Source organism: Guyanagaster necrorhizus (genome assembly GCF_019112545.1).
Source record: "Guyanagaster necrorhizus MCA 3950 unplaced genomic scaffold BT62scaffold_4, whole genome shotgun sequence".
NCBI lineage: Eukaryota > Fungi > Basidiomycota > Agaricomycetes > Agaricales > Physalacriaceae > Guyanagaster > Guyanagaster necrorhizus.
This window is the reverse complement of record NW_025064883.1, coordinates 875,994-895,433: the sequence shown is the minus strand read 5'-3', so window position 1 is coordinate 895,433 and position 19,440 is coordinate 875,994. Positions and strand designations below refer to the sequence as shown.

The following is a 19,440-nucleotide window of genomic DNA, read 5'->3' as shown; positions in this document are numbered from 1 at the left end:
TAAAAGTACAGACAGTGTGAAAAAGTAAGAATACTGAGCGTAAACCAAATGAGTAGGAGGCTGGACCAGCTGTAATTCAAATTGGTAGCCAAAAGGCGCGCAAACGCGCAGAGCCGAAAAAACACATTTTTCGCAGTCAGTCATCATTGCCCTTTCTCTCCGTTTCTCTTCCGTCACCTTCCTGTCCTCTTCTCCCTTTTTCCTCTCATCCCGCCCTCTTCCATGCCTTCCGATTCTTCCGAAAGACGTGATTCGGGTTCGTCGCTTTTTTCTCCTTGGTCTCGTCGACGAGCCTCATTTTGTTTTCCGGACTCATTTTATAGCTTCGCCACCGCAATCGCGCTCTGCTTCACCATCCATTCACGACATCCTGACCCTCCGTGCCCTCGTCAGTACCAAGGACGCAGGTGTCATCATTGGAAAGGCTGGTAAAAACGTCGCCGACCTGCGAGACCAGACCGGTGTAAAGGCTGGCGTCAGCAAGGTCATCCCTGGCGTGCATGAACGGGTGCTTACGGTTACTGGCCTTGTCGAGGCTGTAGCAAGGGTCCGTACTTTAATTTTAATACAATTGGCGACTTCCTTTGACAGTGGCCCCAGGCATACACTCTCATCATCTCCCAGCTCGTGGCCTCGAACCCTTCCTCTCCTATTCCTGCCTCGCCCTCTACCTCCCATACTTCTATCCGTCTCCTTATCTCACACAATCTTATGGGTACCATCATTGGACGCGGCGGTCTCAAAATTAAGGCCATTCAGGATGGCTCCGGTGCCCGTATGATTGCCTCGAAAGATATGCTTCCGCAGTCAACCGAGCGTATTGTGGAAGTCCAGGGTTCTCCAGACTCCATTGGGCATGCCATTGAGGAGATTGGCAAGTGTCTCTTGGAAGACTACGAGCGAGGCATGGGCACTGTATTGTACCATCCTGGAACCAGCGAGGAGCGGTCTGGCAACCGACGATCTGCGAATGGTTACTCCAGCGCTTCCCGCCGCTCTAATGGCGACATACGTGGTCATTTATCGCCTCCGACCTCTCCCAGCATGGGACCAACCACGATGTCGGTCGTACCCGCTAATCTGCGGACCCAGAATATCTCCATTCCCTCTGACATGGTCGGTTGTATCATCGGGCGGAGTGGAACGAAGATTACCGAGATCAGACGCCTGTCCGGTTCCAAAATTTCTATTGCCAAAGCTCCCCACGATGAAACCGGTGAACGAATGTTCACCATCGTCGGAACCCCCGAAGCGAATGAGAAGGCGCTGTTCTTGTTATACAACCAGCTTGAGAGTGAAAAGGAGAGAAGGGTGGGACGGGAGCAACCGCAGGAATTGCAGGATTAATCCTGATCCCTTTTCCTTGTTTGCATTCAATGCGCCAGCTGCTGGAAAGTCGGTCCAGCGTTGGCTTTGCTTGGGATCGCACCAACGTCGTCTTCCCTTTTGTCCATTTTACAGTAGTCTACGCCTTCCCCCCTCTGTTCATATGTTCCGCCTTGCTATCATCTTGAACCGCCAACCCCCCAACTCCTCGGACTGTCTTCCTCCTTGCTGTCAAAAGGCCGTTACATGCTTCCCTCCCGCGTTGCTTCTTGACCAATACTTACCGTTGATGGCTGACTACATCGTACTGCTTTTGTGCTTGTTGACAGACACTTTAAAAAGTATGTATACATGACTATCATACGTTGAGCTTACTAGTGGGAGGTGCCTGTGTCGTGTTATTTACTTACACGTGGTCTGTACAAAAATTTCTTGCGCGTCGCGAATGATGTAATCGTCAATTGCTACTTTGGAAATGGCGAGCAATTCACCCTACAATAATGCTGCTGCTACTGCTGCGTACGGTCAGGCCTATTCCAATCACTATGCCCAAGCATACACCCAGCACGGGACTACGCCCCAAGGATACGCTGTCTCTAGCACCTACACTGCAGCATCTTCGTCCTCCAGTTCTCGCTCGATGGATATGGGCGCTGCATCTTGGTACCAGACGGGGAGCAGTCGATGCACATATAAGAATTGCGTATTTACCGGCTCTCAGAAAAGTGTCGAGACGCACATGATGGACAGGCACCTCATCTTCCCTCCTGGATGGGACAAGCAGAAAAAAACTGACAATTGGGATGCGGACCCTAGTCTTAAAGGGTACGTCGAGCTTTTGGGCCAGATCCCATGCCTAATCTTTGTTCAGCAAGCCTATGCCCATACAGGGAACAACCCTTGTCCTTGATTCCCCCGAAATCCTGGATGCATGGCTTGCAGAGCGGAAGAAACGATGGCCTAGCGACAAACGAGTACAAGAGAAGAAGAGGAAGCAGGAGGAAGCAGTAGCGCGAGGGCAGTTGTCCGTTGAGGAACTCGGCCTTTTTAGCAGGAAACGGCAGAGAACAGTGGATAATGAGCCTCGACCGCCTACCCGTGGACGGCAAAGGGTACGTGGACATGTCAGAGGTGCTGCAGATTCCGGCTGGCGTGGGCGAGGAGGTGCAGTCAATGCTCACTCTACGCCAGTTCAACCCCGTGTAGAAACCGTTTCCAGCTCCTCGGAAAGTGATAGTAGCGATAACGGTGAGCCGGAGGTTTTATCATCAAAGGTGACCTTGAATCCTGTGGTGGATGATCCCCCGACCCTGCCGCCGAAAATCCTTGCACCAATAAACAGGCCTCTACTAAGGAAACCACTGCAACATCCCCCTCCCGCCCAGCCGACCCTTTTACGAAACGTAGGTGTCTGTGCTTTGCTGTAATCAGCTAACTCATTATCTATCCAGCTGCTTCTTCCTGAGATACGCATGACTGTATCCAATCTTTCCCAAGCCATCCGGTTTCTCGTTCGGAATGATTTCCTCCGAGATGTTGAATTGAAGCCTGGAGAGGCTGATGAAAAAATGATCCAAGTCATTGGTACCGATGAACTGCAACCACGAGGGCAGCTATGAAGATATATACACTACAGCTTCAATAAGCTAGTCACTATGGTCGTGGTCGCTATCGCAATCACTATCACATTCACTACCGCTGTATTCATCCGGGTCAACCTCCAGCTGCCGGCTCTCTACATTAAACCCAGCATCTCTCAATCCTTCAGCAATCTCATTTGCTTTAGCAGGAGATGTTACCACGACGGCTACAGATGATGATGGATGAAAGAGAGGGAGGAAATGTGTCCGCAATGCAGTCAAAACATCTTCCTTAGTCACAGCCTGGAACTTTTCCAGTAATTCAACTTGGTAGTTTTGTGCAAGACCCTTGAGCGCCTGGTTCACGAAGGAAACACTCGCCTGCAACATGTCAGAGACAGTCAACCTTATAGATTGCCAACTTACTGCTCGACTTGCTGTTGAAACGCTCTTAGTAATACCATACACAATACTACTTTTGGCAGCATCAAGTGTTGTTGAATCGAAGGGAACCTGGAACCGCCAGTCCCTCAGCTATCCCGAAAAGGTGATCTGAAAGGGCGACGTACGCTTCCGTCGACTAGTCCTTTCAAGACATCTGAAGCTTCCTTGAAAGCCCCTAGGCTGTTAGAGCTCTAACATCTGAATAAGAAAAAAGTCAGTTACACTACAACTTAAACTCACCCGGTACAAAGAGAAGCTCAAGAGCCCGGCTTCAAGGTCTATTGATACGTACGCGCCATATGCCAGACCTGAACCTCTGATATACCGCTAAGAATAATGCGGTCATTACATGTCGTTCTGCCATCGAAAAAAAAAAGCACGAACCCAGAGATAACTTTCGGTGGCGTTAAGGACTTCAAGCGCAACTCGGATAGCAGGATATTCGGGCTGCTGGAAACCTTTGACACATTTCGCACTGTGGGTGACATATGAACTCTCTATCGTAGGGAGGCTCATGACAATCGCCTAAGAGTAAAGATTTAGACAGTCCTAGCAACATCAGACGAAAAGGGAAACCTTCTTAACAGGGTTTTCACCAACTGCACTGAGTCTATCAGACACTAAAGGGACGGGTGCTAGAGGTACTTTCTATTGACACTTCTGTTAGTTAGAGAGTCCATATTTCGACTACGGACGTACCGGTACAGAGCGGAAATACTTGGGCCAGATACTCCGTGGTTGTGGTAGATTGATAACGTCCCCTGTAACCGAGAATCGCATTCCAGAAGGATCAGTCACTAGAGCGAGCCATTAAGAAGCATTCCTTATGTCTTGGAAGCCGCTTACTGTACTTCCGAATCTCCTCGAAATCCGCAATAACTTTGTCCGGCTCCTCCTGTAGTTGTTTGACGAGTTTGGGAATAAATTCAATCTGAGGAAGAACTCCTCCCGCTCGAGACGTAGAATTCTCATTGTAGAGGAGATCTGCCCAGAGGGATCCCAGGACCGTGTTGCCGTCACGTTTGAGCTCGGGGAGGGATTGTTGTATTTTGGCAACAGTTACTTGGAGCCTGACGGGTAGGAAATTGGTTCAGAGGCGGAAGAAAGGATGGCGAGAGACCGCTGCCTACCGCTCTTTGTCAAAGCGAGCACCATAGACAAGGTCTCTCAGCCAGGCGACGGCAACTTCATAACCAGATATTTGGACTTTGATGCTGACACGAAGAGTTTCCGCAAATGCATTTGACACCCCGAGTCCCACCTCATATGATACAGTCTCATCATCAAGTTTGTTGATAACTTCTTCATGGCTCAGCCATTCGCCGGATTGTCTTTGTACAGGCAATGAAAAGAACGCTGACAGATAGGTTGATATGTGTCTATGTAAAAAGGTCATTAATGTCGTAGCTGAGGGAAAGCGCTCTAACGTACGGTCGCAAATGATGAGGAACCTTTGCAAGGGAGAAATAGCCATGAACAGTCACGAAATCTGACTACAAAGTTTCTCGGTAAGTTATTAGGGGCAGTATCAGAAAACGCTCACTTCGACATGGTCGTACTGTACGAAGAACGGTAGGGCAGAACCGTCATTATGCACGTGCTGGGACAGTGATGTCTCCGTTCGTCCTGGCACGGAATCTCGTCCTGTACCTGGTTCTTGAAGACTTTGAACTGGTATCCATGATATGCTCTTGACGTCGGGTATTGGGAACTTCGTCAGTACGTCAGTAGGAATTGGGAGATCATGTTCTGCTTTCGCATCTTCAAGCTCCTTCGCCGCCTTCTTGAGACCTTCCGGACCCAGCTTATCGACCTGAGCAGCAACTCTAGCTTTCTCATCTTCCTCTAACTTCTTAGCCAAGACAGCAGAAGGTCTACCGATGACAACAACAGATGCTGGATCAATAAAGTACCTGAAAGACAGGATGAGAACCAAGCAAGTCGAATGTGTGGCCCCTTACTTCTTCAGAAGAACCGTCCATTGTTTGCTTGAGAATGATCTTATCTCGTTATACTGGTTGATTTCGTCCATGGAATCTTTCAGTTCTGAGCCATCCTCGGCACCGTATAAGAAGTCCGTGATGATGTTAGTGGAGAAAGTATCGCCTTTGGCCGATTCTAGTTTGCTGCGCAGCTAGATGAACGCAAGGTGAGCCATGGGGGAGTAAAGAGGTCGATAAATCATGAAACCTGACGCTCATCACGATTGATGACCATAGCCATACGTTCCATGTCTATTCCTTCATCGGCGATACGTTGAAGAGCAGTTTTCAACTTTTCATCAAAGGTATCCAGATGTTCTGTCGGGATTGAACCAATGTATGTTGGGAGGTAGACACGGGTAGCTCTGATGTCCTCTGAGAAGTAGATGTACGTGCTAAAATAAGACAGGTAAGCACATCTGAGTTACGAAAAAGACAGAAAACACCGACCATAGCGGTGATTCTATCTCGACGAATTCCTTGTTAAGGGGGGCCACTGCGGAAGAGGTAAGGTATGTCGCCAAAATCTCAACTGCCTGTAGAACATATAAACAGCAGAAAGTAAATTGAATTCCGAGAAGTACCTTCCGCCCTAGAAAGTCATTTGTTGCAGGGCCCAGGAAAGTAATGGTAACTTCGCCAACACCTGCAGCACGATTGAACAGAGGGTCCCTGGAATGGAGTTATACACTGACTTTCGTCCTGCTCAGGGAACTCTATTGTTTCCTTGATGGTTTCGGAGATCGGGGGTCTAGCAGCACTGTCCGTTTCAACAAATGGTCGCTTCCAACCCGGCGGACGGGGTCCTTTGTTTTGGCCATGTGAGATGAGAACAGGTTCCACTTGATTTTGAACCACGTTCAGCAATGACGACGTGCCACTGGAAAGCTTTCCTCCCACAATGAGGGTCACGTTGTGCGGGACATAATATGTGCCATGGTATTTCCGTACTAGATCGATGTTAAATCAATCGAGAACAACTGCAGTCACAAGAACCATACTTTGCTCGACCGAGAGTACTCGTAGGGCGTCCATAAGACCGCCTGTTTCGCTGCGATAGGCGCAACCTGGTGGGTCCAAAAGTCGTTGTGCCCTGTCCAGAACAATAAGAGAAAATAAATAACGAGTGTTGATAATATACAGGCGCACCGAAGGGTCATAAGATCCCCTGATGTATTTTCTCGGCCTTGCATCTCACTATATACCACACCTGAATCTTGTCCGTTTGGATCAATATGATGAACCTGATTCTATGAGTTTGCATGCACAACTACACAGACAGAAAACCCACTTCTGTTACAAAACTGCAGACTGTTCAACGATACGGCACGCGATATATGGGGAAGTACTCACCCAGCTTGCGTCATTGTGGGATACAGGATGTGATCAACATATATAGGCAGTAGTTGCAAGAATCCCTGTTCTCCCGCCGTAGAGACTGTGTAGGCGGTGTGATCCGTATCCGTCCAGGCGTTAGTCCCATTAGAGAAACCGCGATTAGCCAAGTGATCGATGATACCCTTGTACGGGTATTTCTCTGACCCCATAAAAACAAGACTAGAGAGACATAACATCAAATGGTGATAAAACATCAGGGACGACGTACTGTTCCAGAGTATGGGGGCAACCAGAATCGTCAAATACTGAGCCACATTTCTTTGAGTGGGACGAAGAGAAAGAGAATCTCAGGTACATACTTTCGGTACCAACAACGAAATATCCGTTTACGATGGGCGCTATCCACGGAAGAAAATGAGAGAAGTATCCGGGAGAGCTGCAAGAAACACTTACCTGTGTAATCTAGATGAACAACGCTCAGGCCCGTCACGCGGCTCCTCCATTTCGAAACAACAACGTCTGTGAAATCAAGATTGACCTTTTTGACGAGATCAAAGTTTCCGAAACTCTCTGAAGAAGCAGACATAGATGCTAAGCACCCAGTGGTGGCTGTAGACGTAGAGGCTTGCCGAACGCGGAAGCTACTAGAGGATGCGGTCCAATTGGAGGACGGTCTGGGAGGAAGGGGATGGTATATCTGACGCCTAAGGAAAGGGTACCGCCAAACTCTTTTACAAAATGAGGGCAGCCGCTGCATCCAGCAAATTAGAGGTTACAAAGAGAGGTTTCCGGATTCGTTTTTTTTCCAAAGCATGTGATGCGGCAAGTAGACAGATCACCGACGACGTTCCCAAAATAAACAAAGTACGACGAGTATTATATTATTATCATGGGTTGGCAAAAAACATTCACGTTATCGCGTCGTTCCAAGGGCTGCCATCTGATAACTGATGAGGTTCGGTTAAACATCAAAGAAGGACTTGAAGGAATTTCGGTGAGCTATTATCATACCCTTGATCAGTTTCTAATCAGTTTCATCTGACCTCAGGTTGGGATGTTCTTTCTCTTCGTGTGAGCTCACCGATTCCTAAGGAAATGTGCTCAACTATAGTCTATGTGTAGGAAACACACGTCTTGTGCTTTGACTCTCAATGAGAACTGGGATAAGGGTAAGAGACAAGTCTCATGGCCGATGATTGTTCTGACTGGATTCCGCACAGATGTAAGGAAAGGTGCAATATTTGATTGGACTACATTGATAAGGTTTTTGTTAATCCACTTCGTCGTAGATATGGACATGGCTTTGGATCATGTCGTTCCTGAGAGTCTCAACTGGCTGCATACAGATGAAGGTCCCGAGTCAGTGCGTTTTGTCATGCAAGAGACTGATACGATTGACTGAAATGCCATTGATGTCACCAGTGATTCGTGAGTAGCTCATCATCTATGCATACCGCCTAGCCTTCTGAACTGTCACCTGGGCAGCGTATCTCATACCAAAGCCACCTTGGTTGGAACCACTGTCTCCATACCAATCACCAATGGTCAGCTGAACCTTGGAACTTGGCAAGGTGCATTCAACTGTGACCGTCGCGGAGTATAAGTCTGAATTCTTTCTCTGACGCTAGGTATCTACTTAACTGAATTTCGGCACCTCGCCCACACCCGGCAAGTGGTGGCAACGATACTGTAAGCGGCTCTCAATTAGCACGCTTTTTATCCTGATGAAGCCATGCTTCTTGAAGATCTTGATGCAATTGTCTCGTCGTTTAGCAATACTGTTAGTATGGACGGTAACCGTGGAATTTTCTGTTTCCCAGTAACTCCGCCCATGTCCATCAGGCATCCTGGATATGATTTTATCATGATAAGGAATATATGAACATTCTCTGCTGTGATCTTGGTGAAAAGTGTTTAGTTATTGATCCTCACACCGCCGCAAAAAGATGCCTACGGCGAGAACAGAGTCGAGAAATTCATGCCGAGTCAGGGATTAATCACAGCGATCAGCGCTGAGCACACGAGTTAGAGTGTCTCCGTTCCCACAGACCGGCGGCTGATGGAGATAATATGGGAGACAGACCTACTGGTAGGGGAATAGATCATCCAAGGTGAGAAAATTAGATAATTACCAAATTGAAATTGAAGAAATATAAAACCACGTGCTCGGGGTTAGTTATATATAATAATATTATATTGGCCGAGCTCTGTAGACATAGCCTTTTCTTGTCTGAAGAACTACTGAGTAGTACTGTCTTCCCTGCTCCAATCCCGTTCGCTTGACGACCCTTACTTATTTCCTCGGCAACCGTTGAGCGACGTCTAATCACCTCTGTCTGTCTCTATCTCTGTTCCATATCACAGCACAGTCCATGCCCAAAGCCGCCCCTTCATCTTCGACTCGACCAGCCCTCCGCAGAAACCAGGCAGGCTTCCCGTAATGATTGAATTTGCCGTGATTCGTTGCTTATTACGTGTGCTAGGCCTGCCGCTCCTGTCGTAAGAGAAAGCTCGTATGTATCCACTCATTTTTCGCCGCTCGACAGCTCAGATATTACCCAGAAATGCGATGCTGCACGCCCACATTGCGGTACATGCGTCAAGTGAGTGTTAATTTTCAGACTACCTGCCTTTACGTCGACTCACGCGCCGTCTCAGACAATGGCAGGCCCTCGTCAGCGTTCCGGCCCCCGTGGGATACGCGTACGATCTTTTACGTTCTTTCGCGTAGTTATCACAGACTCTTATCATCGTTCTCAGCCATCCCAGTGAACCTCAGTGTTCGTATGATCCCGTCGAAGGCTTGACTCTGGCCCCAGACACGGATCCCTTGGATAGGATCAGACAGCTGGAGAGCCAGATTTGTGCGTCTTTGCGTCTTCGAAGCTCGCTCATGTTATCTTATCTTGATTAGCGCAACTGAAGGTCAAACTGTATGAAAAGCAAACCGCCCCTCGGTCCATCTCTCCCACCCAGCCGTCTTCGCTTAATGCCAATGTCACCGACATACCGAGGCCGCTTTCAAATGGAGGCGGCATATCTCTACCCCATGCTTCCCTAATGAACTTAATCTCAGCTGATAGTCCTGAGTCTCGCTTCAGGAGTGAAAGCAGCAGCCCGCAATTACTCCCTGTTGCTTCAAAATTGCCCACAGATCCATTCATGGAGTTGCTTTTCACGGGCTGGAACCCTGATCTCCCTGATCCTGCGACCCTCAATCACTAGTACGCATTTGTTGCCTGGTGCACTCTTGGTCGTTGACGGGCTGCTTTCAGTATAGATGTATTTTTTCGGTGTGATCCTTGTGGCGCACGGGTGTTACACCGTCCTTCATTTCTGAATTCGATGCTATTGTCGCCTCGGGACCCGGCATTCCCTCATTCTGCCATCCTCCACGCAATAGTTGAGTAGCTACCCTAAGCATGAATTTTGTATTGATGGGTATTTATAGTGCACGGTGGCGTCTCGCTGGTCTCCTCAAAATGTAGTAATCATGCCAGATGGCGTTCGCCGAGACTCATTTGCAGAATTCCATGCTGGAAAAACTCGATCGTACATTGACAAAACAATGGCAAGCGGCGAAGATATATTCTCAGTCATGCAAGCTTGCATTTTACTATCATGGTACTTCTACCAGGAAGGACGATGGGTAGAAGTGTGGATATTCGCTGGCTTTCAGACAAGAGTCGCCGTTCCGTTACGGCTGAACTATCCTGGAACTTTCTCAACGCATGGAAATAACTCACCCGGTGCTTACCTTGCACCGCCTAAGGATCTTCGAGATTTGGAGTCTCGTCGCAGAACCTGGTGGATGACAATCATGTTCGATCGAATAGCGTCTGTTGGTGGATGGATACATGCTGTCGATGAACGAGATTTGGGCACAGAGTTGCCATTGCGTAATGAAGACTTTGAATCCGAGGCAGGTCCTTGCACCGATTTAACGTGGGCCGGATCTTGATGCTGGTAAATTCTAGGCCGCCATTCCGAGCAATCCCCAGGACCTATCTACCCCAGATATCTTCACACGACATCCACCGCAATACACAGATAGCTTCCTACTGCTGATCAAGGCGGTGATGCTATTTGGCCGTGTCACTGATTTCAACGTGCGGGGAAGTCTACGAGCGGCAACAGCTCCCAGCAGGAACCAGAACCCCTTCTTCTTGCAAGGGTTTGAAGCGCTTGATAAGCTTGTCTCCTCCGAGTTCCTGGAAAGCCTCCCTCATATTTTTAAGAATAATTCCGGAGTGACCGATGCCCCCGAAGGCGGCACGCTGGATACGGATTTGTATATGGTCCATATAATCCCTCACGCGTAAGTTTTAAAGACATGTTGCACGAATACAGGCGATGCTAACTTAGTTTTAACAGGGCTACCATTACCCTTCATAATCCCTATATGGACTTCAGTGACGGGCAAAGCATCTCAACGGCGCGGTGTGTCAACTCAGCGCGCCAGATCCTCGGTGCCTACTGTATGCTCTCGGCAACGTCTCTGGACATAACGAGGTTACACCCCTTTGTAACTGTATGTATCTTTTTGACAATCACCGGCATTCACTTACCTCTGTTCATAAGATATGCTGGTATCTGGCAGCTGTCGTTCAAGTCCAGCTATGTAAATATTTCATCGAGATTGGGGACACTCAAAGGGAATCCAGTGTGTGGGGTGAAATTAATGTGCTCAGGTGAGAAGTCAATGGTGTCTGGTGTTGAAACAGTCGTCGACTAGATTGCAGATTTGCCATGCTTGCATATGGACAGAGATCTCCCATAGGAAGTGAGTGAGTTCTGGCATCAAGTGGCTCCTTGTGAATAACCAGCTATTATTGCATTAGCTCGACAAGAACGCCTGCTTCAAGGACTTATGAGAGAAATAGTGCGAATGACGGCGCAGAAGCAACCGCTAGAAGTTGGAGTTCCGTTGTATCCTTTCTCCTCTCAAACTCTGTGGCAAAAAGACAAACCACGGACAGGTTCTGAGGAACGCTCGACTGTCGTACCATTGCCAGTCAGTCCCCAATATGAAGAGATAACTCCGCCTCAGCTGACACCGAGTCGTGGCTCTGGTTCTGGATGGTCACCAGGTACAGGAAGCGATCACGATGGTGCGCATTCTCTACCCACGAACACTTCTTACGTCGGTTAGACGACCAATATATTATACTTTATTACCCCATGATTCGTACTCGCTTGTGCTCACTGTGTTTCTACTGTACATGTATTTTACAAACGGAGTTGGATATGGACTACTTGTTCCTCTGAAATTCATTTGAAGTCTGTCCGAAATTTCTCTCCTGCTCTAGTAGTGCATCGAAACGCGCTTGTTCTGTGGCTTGATCGTCACGGGTGAGCTCCTCAGGGTTGGATGAACCGCCGAGTTGTGATCGTCTGACGCAAACGCGTTCATGATTTTGCCGAAGAGTATCCCAGGATGATGCGCCGGGATTTTGCGCGTTAGCAGCCCGAATTTGTTCCCAACGGCTGGGTGCTGGAGAGGATATAGATGGGGCTAAGGGCACGGGGCGATGTCCAAGGGCTACAGCAAAAAGAAATTGAGACGCATACAAGGACCAAATCAGAAAGGGTAAAATACCTGGTTGAGGATCATCAAGATGAGATTCGGGAGTTGGTGCTGCAACGTGAGCAAAACGCGCCTTGGCGTTGAGGTAGGTCTGCTTGACACCATCCGGGTTTTCCAAACGTTGCAAAACATTGTTCTGCATGTCGAGATCAACTTTGCGGAAGTAAATCAGGGGAGCGGCGCTTGCTCCCGTCACCACGGCGAAAGTCCAGGGTTTACGCCAGAAGGGGGTGGCCTGGCGGTCAAAAAGGCGGATAGCTTGAATGGCGAGAACGCCAATGGCTGCCGACCACTGAAAGAGAGTGAATGAATGATAAATGCAGTATCAAACATGAAGAGATACTGACGACATTGGGTGCGGATATAGGTTTCTGATTAAAGTAATTTTGAAGGGTCTTGCAGTCTGAAGGAGTAAGAAGGCCTGCATCGATGTCTGGCTGTATGAGATGTCGTGAACTGTGGGAGGAAAGAGCGCTGTAGAGGATAGGGCTGTTGAAGACAGAATGGTCGTCGTCCATAGTGGCTGCCATCAGCAAACAGATTTTAGCACGTGCCTGTTTTCCCTTGCCTCGACTCTTGACCACGATCTGAGCGCCTCCTTCAGTCGAGCCTTTGGTCTCGCTCTCCTTTCTTTCTTCTTCTCTCCCGCTTTCATGACATCAGTCGCCTTCGATTCTGCTCCAAGGGCCTTACCGCCTCTCCCCCCTCCAGCCCACTCAAATTCCGCCTTCGTCCCGCCCCCGCCAAACTTACCGCTTGATTCTCCTGCTGGCTCGCTGTACCATTCTCAGAACCACACTTTCTCTGCAGAGCCAGGTGCGATTTCTTTGCTTTGCCTTTACTAGACCTTTGTTGCCTTCCTTGCTCATCCTCCGCTTTCTCAGGTCCGTCCACTCCTTCAACGCCTACAAGTCCAACGACCCCCGTTTCGCCTTCTTATCCAGAGTCAAAACCTAAGCGAAGCAATCCTTTAACTGATCTTGTAGACACGGAAAAGAACTATGTTGAGCAGTTGACCGGCATCATCAGGGTGAGATGCGCTGTCTCCCTGTATTTTATCTCGACTTGATCTCTTCTTCCTGTGTAGAAAGTTGCTGCAGCATGGTCCCGTACTAATTTACCCCCGGCCGAGCTCGATACAATGTTTAGAAGTATTGAGAGTGTATACAAGGCCAACCGAAGTCTGTTGACGGTGCGTTTCCTCGTGCTTTCGCTGCATAAGTATCGCGTCATATTGTTTGCAGAAACTTAAAGAGATTGGCACCAATCCTTCCTCGCCAAAGGCTTTGGGCGACTTACTCATGCGCTGGGTACGTCCTCCTGAATGATATCATCCTCTTCAGTTTCGTTCATCTTCGTCGCCCACTACTAGATTGATGATTTGGAAATGCCGTACACCAATTACTGCTACAAGTACTGCTGTGGCTTCGATGACTGGGATCTTGTTTCATGCAATACTCGCCTGCCGTCCATTATCGCCGCCTTCTCCACGGCCCTACCTCCTCCAACGTCACTTATTACTTCCCCCGAAGATCCGCCTTTGTGGACTCTTGATGCTCTCTTCCTACTTCCTAAACTTCGTCTTAAATACTACAGGAAACTCTACTCAAGACTTCTAAAAAGTACGGTTCCTGGTCGGAGCGATCATCGACTCTTGGTTGGCGCTTTGGATAAACTAGACATGCTGTTGGATACATTGGAGCAGAGAGCACATATCAGGGTCACCTCAACACAATCACCGTTTACCGAGCCCCCTATGTTGCAAGGTGAGGATGAAGTGGTGTTTGACCTTCGGACGCAAAGGGAAAGTGCGACAGTGTCACCGGCACTAAGTGCACCAGTTCATAGTGATGCTGATGCAACACCGAACAGCTCAAGTAGTTCGGCCCGAGGAAGCAGCGTGCTAGGGTATGTCCACCTCATATAATATACATAACTAGTTTGACCAATATTTCCAGGGAGCGTCTCTCGAGAGAGACAGCGACGACGTCGATTAGTCTCCGTTCATCTCAGACTATGTCGACACCAATTTCGGATCTGGAAAGGCGGTTATCTACTGAACGAACGTTGGACATTTTCACTATGAAATCAAAGGTAGATACATCATGATTATTTGCGTCATCTCTTATTTCGATTATGTCTATAGAGCGTCCGCCTCCAAATGTCGCCGCCTACGCTTACTTTTAAGCGGGAGCTTCGCCTATCTATGGATGTCAACATTACATTAACGCCACGTGCTACGGGCGTGGAAGTTGTTCATCGTCGAGGGCATGTTTTTCTCTTGTCAGATCTGTTTTTGGTATGCGAAAAGATGACGCCCGAAGAACGTTCAGCTGGAGGTCTGGACGGTCCGGATATGTGGTTATGTTACCCTCCTTTAGCCGGGAAAGTGCTGCGTGTATCCGAAGTGAGTGGTCAAGGTCAGTCGTTGTGGCCCTTCTTTTGTATCATGCCGAGTAACATTCACCCCATTCTGGTCGTTTAGAAACAGCATTGAATGTTGCCATTATGCGAAAAGAGCATTTATTCTTGCAGACGGAGTCTGTTCAGGCTCGCAATTTCATGATATCTGAATTCCGAGAATGTATCGAATTTGCAAACTCCAGTAAGTTTTTCGTCGCCCCCCAAACGAGTGGATCAATTAAGAATCATCTTTCCGCAGTCGCCCCTGCGAAGCAGCCACCACCGCCCATGCCACCTCTTCCTGGCCTACCACCGACAGACGTCCCTCAACCGCAAAATACAATGCCGCCACAAGCGGTTAATAGGAGCCAGAGCATTAGTCCTCCACAACGAACATCTTTGTCCTCTCCTCCGGTACTCCAGCCTCTCCAATTTGATGGACCGTCCAGCGGACCTCCATCTTCATACCGACCCGTCGAGAATGGCCGGAGCCCCCCTTATTCCCCTGATGACCTCATGAAAAATTTTAATAGTAATGTCCCGCAGCGAATGCCCTCTTTAGACAGTCAATATTCACCTACGCCTAACGTACAACGCATACCATCGGTGGCACACTCATTGCACGAGCAACGTCCTTCTGCCGGTGGACTTCCCAATATACCCATGTCTATCAGTCCAGGTCAAGTCATTGCACCTTCCAGGAGCACCAGCGCCGCGTCCCACCACACGTACAGTAATCAGCAACCTCGCCCGCCAATGTCCCTCGTCTCACCTGGTGAACGTATGGCTGAACCTTCGTTTCATCAGCAGCCGCCGCCTTCCCCAATGCGACTGCCAGGTCCTCAGGGTGGTTACGGTGTTCCTCCGCGTCCACCCTCCGAGCCTTTATACCCTAATGGCATGCGGAAGCCACCTTCTACGCGGTCGCTTCATTCCCAATATGAGCAGCCATACTCGGCACCGCCTCTCCCTTCTCCCTCCCTCCCTCCTAATGGATACCCACCCAACAATTTCATCCCAAGAGATTCCTCTTCGGGAAGTTTGCATGCCCCGCAGCCACGTCCCTTATTACCGTCAACTCTCAGTTCACGCGCAGCTTCTGGCATCGAGCAGGCAGCTTCCTTCGCTGACCCGAGTCCTCCCAATTCACCTGCTGAGGAAGCGCGGTCTCTACCCAAGGGTCCAGTGACATCCAGCATCTCAGCGCAGATGAAGTGCAAGGTATTCTTGAAGCAACAGCATGCGCAATGGAAGTCTTTAGGTTCTGCCCGTCTCAAGCTGTATCACCAAGACCCCACGAATATTAAACAACTCGTTGTGGAGTCTGAGAACAAAGACCATTCCGTTCTGATATCTACAATTGTTTTGACTGATGGGGTCGAGCGCGTGGGTAAAACTGGTGTGGCTATCGAGCTTAGCGACAAGGGTGCACGGACAGGTATTGTATACATGATACAGTTGCGCAACGAGAAGTCCGCGGGCGGTTTGTTCGATAGTTTACTGGCGGGATCTGATAGAAACGCAAATTGATTGCATTCTGTTATAGCGGGGACTTTGCATAATTTCATTATAGGACAGATGTCGTATGGACGGTGTTTCATTCTTTTTCTTAGCATACCCATGATCTTCGATATCTTTTCACACTCACTCGAGATTCTTTTCCCTGAATTATGATATAAATTACTACATTACTTACTGCAACGCTTTCTTCATGCATTTGGATCCCGATTTAATGAAACATGATTAATGCGATGAATTCTCGGATATTCTGTTAGGATTCTAAGCAGGAGACGAATTCTATCTGGGCACAAAGCGAAACATGATCGCTTCCGCATATCCCCCTCCTTGGTATTCCTGGGTCTAGATCAGCAGTCCGGTGTGGAGACAAAAGTCCTGTAACGAGCGAACGACTCTCCTCTGGCTCTATAATAAATATGTAATCTATGAAACGGTATGGCGGTCAGAATTCGTTCCGACGCTGCACTCAATCCACACCTAGTACGGTTTTCCAGTAATGCGTATAGCTCGTCCAATTTGGCTCATTAGCGCCCAGTCGCACAGGATCCAGAGTAATTCTGTCGCCGAACGTAGCGAACGGGAGACTTGCAGACGAACTCCGGATGTTTCTCAGACCCTGATCGTATGCACTAAGTAAGGGCTTGTCCAAAGCGAACAGAGCGATGAGCTCGGACGGTGAGAGTAGTCCGTCGGCAGGTATTGCAGACCGAGCATTGGTGATGACCTTGTCTGGGTCCGATGCCTCATCCTCTTCGGCAGCTTCTTTGGTCGGAGGAACGGTGGGATCTATGGTGGCGTGTACGACGTGCGACTTGATTATCATCTCCTTTTGTGTGGGTTGTAACGGGTCTCCGACTAGTAACGAATAGGCCGCGTCGTCCGGGGCAAAATTGAAGTCTATCAATGAAACTTCAAATGCCCAAACTTAAAAGGAGTAGTCGTACGAACCACCAGCGATTATACAAGGCCATTTTTCCAGGCCGTGTTCTGATCGAAATCTCAGAACTTCGCGTCTTAGGATCCCAGCCTGTCTGTTCGTAAGTGTAAAAAAAAGGAGTATGCATAGCTACAGCATGTCGACTCACCTTGCACGTTCATACGTGTATCTCGGGTGCCAAAAAAGATGAGTGGTAGCCACGATGACACCGCGATTTTCATCAGTCGTACTCTCCAAGGCGACAATGGATCCAATATTTTTTGTTCGGAAGCTCGCTCCCTTGCGCCCGGGACCATCTACATCATCCCGGACCGTTTCATTGTCATACTCGACCTTGCGATCACCAACCTTGGAGTACAAGCTGTTTTTGAAGGCAATGAGACAGCCATGCTTTTTATTAGGCCCCGCCGCGTAGTGGTGCGAGTAAGAGGCAGTATCGAGGACGGGAAGGACTTTCTCGAGCCGATCGACTTCCTAGAACAGTATCAAGTTATGCCTCACAGACGGGAAATTTTGATTTACCTGCAGACAGAGGATATCAACGTCTTGTGACAGGAGCTCACGATATATCATATGTTCTCGCTGAGCTGCCTTCAAACAGTCACTGACTGGAAACAGCTCCCGGCCTTTATTTCAATGTTGAAAGATATTATTGCTTTCTTTTTAAGATAAGACGCACGAACTAAACATTGTGCTAGTAACTTTCGTTCCATAATTAATTACAAGAAGCTGGGGAAAAGGCGAAGAATGGACAGACATTCCAGGTAAGAAGTTTGACACGAAATCCGTCACGGACACCATCCCCTTCAGAGCATCTCAGCCAAACGCGCTCCACGATCTTGCCTCTGTCATCGACTTGAGGAGTCGGATGTGTCTGCTTCTTTTTCTTCGCTTTGCGTGTTTCTTGGATTGCAAGCTGCTCTGCAGACAGTTCACGCGACCTTGGAACCATCGAGACACAGCGAGAAAGGACAGAATGGCGGGCGAGCCTGGACGCAGACAAGAAAGGACGGATGAGCGCTATGGTGGAGGGTAAGTGCAAAGTGCTCAAGTCATGATGTCATCAAGATCGAGGAAACTAATCAGATTTATATGTATTATTTAAATAAATACATGACCAGTGCATATGTAATAGGCGATATCAATCCTCACCACCGTACCGTCTTCTTTCTACTCCACCACGACTGCCAGGAACGTTTCTGTTTCGGCAGTGATTGGCGTAATGCCCCTTCTCCCCGCACTGAAGAAGTTTATTAACGACACTGGGTTGATAACGACTGTGAAAAACGTACCTTGAAGCATAAAACTTCATCCAAATTCCTCCTGGGCGGCATGGAGGTGGGATTGTTGCCGAACCCTGGACCAGAACCAGGGGCACGATCAAAGTCGGAATATCGACCGTACCCTGGTGGAGGAGGACCGAGATCCCTGGTGGGAGCAATAGGCGGATCGTAGTCCTTTTGAGTCGGTAAATCGGATTTGGGGCTGGTGTTGAATAAGCAACTGATAGAAATGGATGTTCAAAGAGCAAAAGCACTTACTGTCCTCTTGGACATTCAGGACCCAACGGACACATTCCGGTGAGATATAACTGACACGCTACGCGCCGCACATGTTTTCGAGGACATTCAGGACCTGTGTGAAAAGTAATCAGTCCTTGACAGCATGTGGTCTGTCTATGTAAACATACCTAGCTTGCAAAAGCCTCTTTTGTAGTCTGGACATTCAACCTTGCGTTCCTTGGGATGGGCATATAGGCACTCATCTCCAGCTGAACAATATCCGTACTTGGCATACCACCAACATTCAGGCATCCGCCTGAGATTGTACTCGTGCAAGAACTCGCACGCATCTCCCTTCTTGCAAAGACCTCGAAGCCAATGCTTGCAGACAGTCGAAAGACGCTCCCTGTCGCGAGGATGGGTAGGTATTTGTTTTGGCGGCTGGAAATTTTGGATGGATGGCGTGGTATGGCGTAGGGGGCAGTGCAGAGGACCGAGTGGACAGCCTGCAGAGGTTAGTGACAAACGACAAATTTGGTCATCTACAATAGCAAAAACCATATGAAATGGCATCAGTATATACAAAGTTTGAGAAAGATCAGACAGACCCTTGTCGAGCTTGATACCAAGCTGCGACTTGATATAAAGCTCTGCCGGGAAATTATTCTGGTGGAATTGAGGATTGATGACGTCCCTCAGAGCAAGAGAATTGGCGGCCGAGGCCATCGTCGTGGTCGATGACCAAGAGGTGTTGACCCAGAAAGGAAGGAAAAGGAAGGAAAATCAGGGAAAACGCGGTGCACGTGACTGGTCCTGATGGAAT

General features: G+C 48.6%; 9 protein-coding genes across 9 annotated transcripts; 4 read left to right on the top strand and 5 right to left on the bottom strand.

Annotated features, from left to right (window-relative positions):
* Nucleotides 1–222: 222 nt before the first annotated feature.
* BT62DRAFT_1001249 (uncharacterized protein) lies at nt 223–1,347 on the top strand (the record flags this gene model as incomplete). The annotated part of the gene is made up of 3 exons (XM_043176705.1): nt 223–256; nt 324–547; nt 601–1,347. The coding sequence occupies 3 exons, from the start codon at nt 223–225 to the stop codon at nt 1,345–1,347; spliced, it is 1,005 nt and encodes a 334-aa protein (XP_043043924.1).
* Nucleotides 1,348–1,801: 454 nt separating this feature from the next.
* On the top strand, nt 1,802–2,945 carry BT62DRAFT_1001248 (uncharacterized protein; the record flags this gene model as incomplete). Its single annotated transcript, XM_043176704.1, has 3 exons — nt 1,802–2,151; nt 2,198–2,729; nt 2,778–2,945. 3 exons carry the CDS (start codon nt 1,802–1,804, stop codon nt 2,943–2,945), a joined length of 1,050 nt encoding a protein of 349 aa, XP_043043923.1.
* Nucleotides 2,880–7,462, bottom strand: BT62DRAFT_927721 (uncharacterized protein). The gene is made up of 23 exons (XM_043185332.1): nt 7,124–7,462; nt 7,030–7,068; nt 6,939–6,975; nt 6,686–6,889; nt 6,624–6,636; nt 6,482–6,576; nt 6,334–6,425; nt 6,028–6,282; nt 5,917–5,978; nt 5,783–5,868; nt 5,541–5,727; nt 5,312–5,484; nt 4,894–5,263; nt 4,782–4,843; nt 4,481–4,729; nt 4,197–4,420; nt 4,050–4,147; nt 3,927–3,998; nt 3,735–3,875; nt 3,591–3,677; nt 3,476–3,541; nt 3,333–3,419; nt 2,880–3,287 (listed from the first exon to the last, which is right to left on the bottom strand). The coding sequence occupies exons 1-23, from the start codon at nt 7,254–7,256 to the stop codon at nt 2,973–2,975; spliced, it is 3,147 nt and encodes a 1,048-aa protein (XP_043043922.1). The 5' UTR covers nt 7,257–7,462; the 3' UTR covers nt 2,880–2,972.
* A 1,418-nt stretch (nt 7,463–8,880) lies between these two features.
* Nucleotides 8,881–11,937, top strand: BT62DRAFT_943317 (uncharacterized protein). Its single transcript, XM_043187873.1, has 13 exons — nt 8,881–9,096; nt 9,154–9,183; nt 9,233–9,273; nt 9,329–9,373; nt 9,431–9,534; nt 9,585–9,894; nt 9,946–10,072; nt 10,122–10,592; nt 10,648–10,988; nt 11,045–11,201; nt 11,252–11,361; nt 11,413–11,453; nt 11,512–11,937. The coding sequence occupies exons 1-13, from the start codon at nt 9,043–9,045 to the stop codon at nt 11,820–11,822; spliced, it is 2,142 nt and encodes a 713-aa protein (XP_043043921.1). The 5' UTR covers nt 8,881–9,042; the 3' UTR covers nt 11,823–11,937.
* BT62DRAFT_927720 (uncharacterized protein) lies at nt 11,818–12,799 on the bottom strand. Its single transcript, XM_043185331.1, has 3 exons — nt 12,605–12,799; nt 12,270–12,549; nt 11,818–12,212 (listed from the first exon to the last, which is right to left on the bottom strand). Exons 1-3 carry the CDS (start codon nt 12,773–12,775, stop codon nt 11,923–11,925), a joined length of 741 nt encoding a protein of 246 aa, XP_043043920.1. The 5' UTR covers nt 12,776–12,799; the 3' UTR covers nt 11,818–11,922.
* Nucleotides 12,800–12,815: 16 nt separating this feature from the next.
* Nucleotides 12,816–16,424, top strand: BT62DRAFT_927719 (uncharacterized protein). Its single transcript, XM_043185330.1, has 9 exons — nt 12,816–13,073; nt 13,142–13,287; nt 13,345–13,449; nt 13,502–13,567; nt 13,630–14,165; nt 14,216–14,351; nt 14,404–14,677; nt 14,743–14,862; nt 14,920–16,424. The coding sequence occupies exons 1-9, from the start codon at nt 12,911–12,913 to the stop codon at nt 16,188–16,190; spliced, it is 2,817 nt and encodes a 938-aa protein (XP_043043919.1). The 5' UTR covers nt 12,816–12,910; the 3' UTR covers nt 16,191–16,424.
* BT62DRAFT_510992 (uncharacterized protein) lies at nt 16,311–17,155 on the bottom strand. The gene is made up of 3 exons (XM_043181209.1): nt 17,127–17,155; nt 16,656–17,075; nt 16,311–16,601 (listed from the first exon to the last, which is right to left on the bottom strand). The coding sequence occupies exons 2-3, from the start codon at nt 16,999–17,001 to the stop codon at nt 16,432–16,434; spliced, it is 516 nt and encodes a 171-aa protein (XP_043043918.1). The 5' UTR covers nt 17,002–17,075; nt 17,127–17,155; the 3' UTR covers nt 16,311–16,431.
* Nucleotides 17,146–18,172, bottom strand: BT62DRAFT_510838 (uncharacterized protein). The gene is made up of 5 exons (XM_043181208.1): nt 17,873–18,172; nt 17,795–17,816; nt 17,638–17,741; nt 17,264–17,589; nt 17,146–17,205 (listed from the first exon to the last, which is right to left on the bottom strand). The coding sequence occupies exons 1-5, from the start codon at nt 18,065–18,067 to the stop codon at nt 17,193–17,195; spliced, it is 660 nt and encodes a 219-aa protein (XP_043043917.1). The 5' UTR covers nt 18,068–18,172; the 3' UTR covers nt 17,146–17,192.
* Nucleotides 18,173–18,230: 58 nt separating this feature from the next.
* Nucleotides 18,231–19,368, bottom strand: BT62DRAFT_962244 (uncharacterized protein). The gene is made up of 5 exons (XM_043188636.1): nt 19,226–19,368; nt 18,806–19,159; nt 18,657–18,750; nt 18,408–18,600; nt 18,231–18,355 (listed from the first exon to the last, which is right to left on the bottom strand). Exons 1-5 carry the CDS (start codon nt 19,341–19,343, stop codon nt 18,257–18,259), a joined length of 858 nt encoding a protein of 285 aa, XP_043043916.1. The 5' UTR covers nt 19,344–19,368; the 3' UTR covers nt 18,231–18,256.
* Between the last annotated feature and the right edge of the window lie 72 nt (nt 19,369–19,440).

Coding starts and splice junctions, on each gene's coding strand:
- BT62DRAFT_927721 (XM_043185332.1), bottom strand. CDS start 7,256: ATGTCTGCTTCTTCAGAGAGTTTCGGAAACTTTGATCTCGTCAAAAAG. Junction 6,890..6,938: donor TGCCCCCATACTCTGGAACA/GTACGTCGTCCC, acceptor ATGTCTCTCTAG/TCTTGTTTTTATGGGGTCAG. Junction 5,869..5,916: donor ATGACTTTCTAGGGCGGAAG/GTACTTCTCGGA, acceptor TATGTTCTACAG/GCAGTTGAGATTTTGGCGAC.
- BT62DRAFT_943317 (XM_043187873.1), top strand. CDS start 9,043: ATGCCCAAAGCCGCCCCTTCATCTTCGACTCGACCAGCCCTCCGCAGA. Junction 9,184..9,232: donor CCTGTCGTAAGAGAAAGCTC/GTATGTATCCAC, acceptor GATATTACCCAG/AAATGCGATGCTGCACGCCC. Junction 10,989..11,044: donor GTCCATATAATCCCTCACGC/GTAAGTTTTAAA, acceptor TAGTTTTAACAG/GGCTACCATTACCCTTCATA.
- BT62DRAFT_927720 (XM_043185331.1), bottom strand. CDS start 12,775: ATGGACGACGACCATTCTGTCTTCAACAGCCCTATCCTCTACAGCGCT. Junction 12,550..12,604: donor CTATATCCGCACCCAATGTC/GTCAGTATCTCT, acceptor ACTCTCTTTCAG/TGGTCGGCAGCCATTGGCGT. Junction 12,213..12,269: donor TCTTGATGATCCTCAACCAG/GTATTTTACCCT, acceptor TTTTTGCTGTAG/CCCTTGGACATCGCCCCGTG.
- BT62DRAFT_927719 (XM_043185330.1), top strand. CDS start 12,911: ATGACATCAGTCGCCTTCGATTCTGCTCCAAGGGCCTTACCGCCTCTC. Junction 14,166..14,215: donor CGAGGAAGCAGCGTGCTAGG/GTATGTCCACCT, acceptor CAATATTTCCAG/GGAGCGTCTCTCGAGAGAGA. Junction 14,678..14,742: donor ATCCGAAGTGAGTGGTCAAG/GTCAGTCGTTGT, acceptor CTGGTCGTTTAG/AAACAGCATTGAATGTTGCC.
- BT62DRAFT_510992 (XM_043181209.1), bottom strand. CDS start 17,001: ATGATAATCAAGTCGCACGTCGTACACGCCACCATAGATCCCACCGTT. Junction 16,602..16,655: donor TTACTGGAAAACCGTACTAG/GTGTGGATTGAG, acceptor ACCGTTTCATAG/ATTACATATTTATTATAGAG.
- BT62DRAFT_510838 (XM_043181208.1), bottom strand. CDS start 18,067: ATGGTTCCAAGGTCGCGTGAACTGTCTGCAGAGCAGCTTGCAATCCAA. Junction 17,817..17,872: donor TCAAACTTCTTACCTGGAAT/GTCTGTCCATTC, acceptor ATGGAACGAAAG/TTACTAGCACAATGTTTAGT. Junction 17,742..17,794: donor ACTAGCACAATGTTTAGTTC/GTGCGTCTTATC, acceptor ATTGAAATAAAG/GCCGGGAGCTGTTTCCAGTC.
- BT62DRAFT_962244 (XM_043188636.1), bottom strand. CDS start 19,343: ATGGCCTCGGCCGCCAATTCTCTTGCTCTGAGGGACGTCATCAATCCT. Junction 18,601..18,656: donor CCTGAATGTCCAAGAGGACA/GTAAGTGCTTTT, acceptor ATTCAACACCAG/CCCCAAATCCGATTTACCGA. Junction 18,356..18,407: donor ATGAAGTTTTATGCTTCAAG/GTACGTTTTTCA, acceptor AAACTTCTTCAG/TGCGGGGAGAAGGGGCATTA.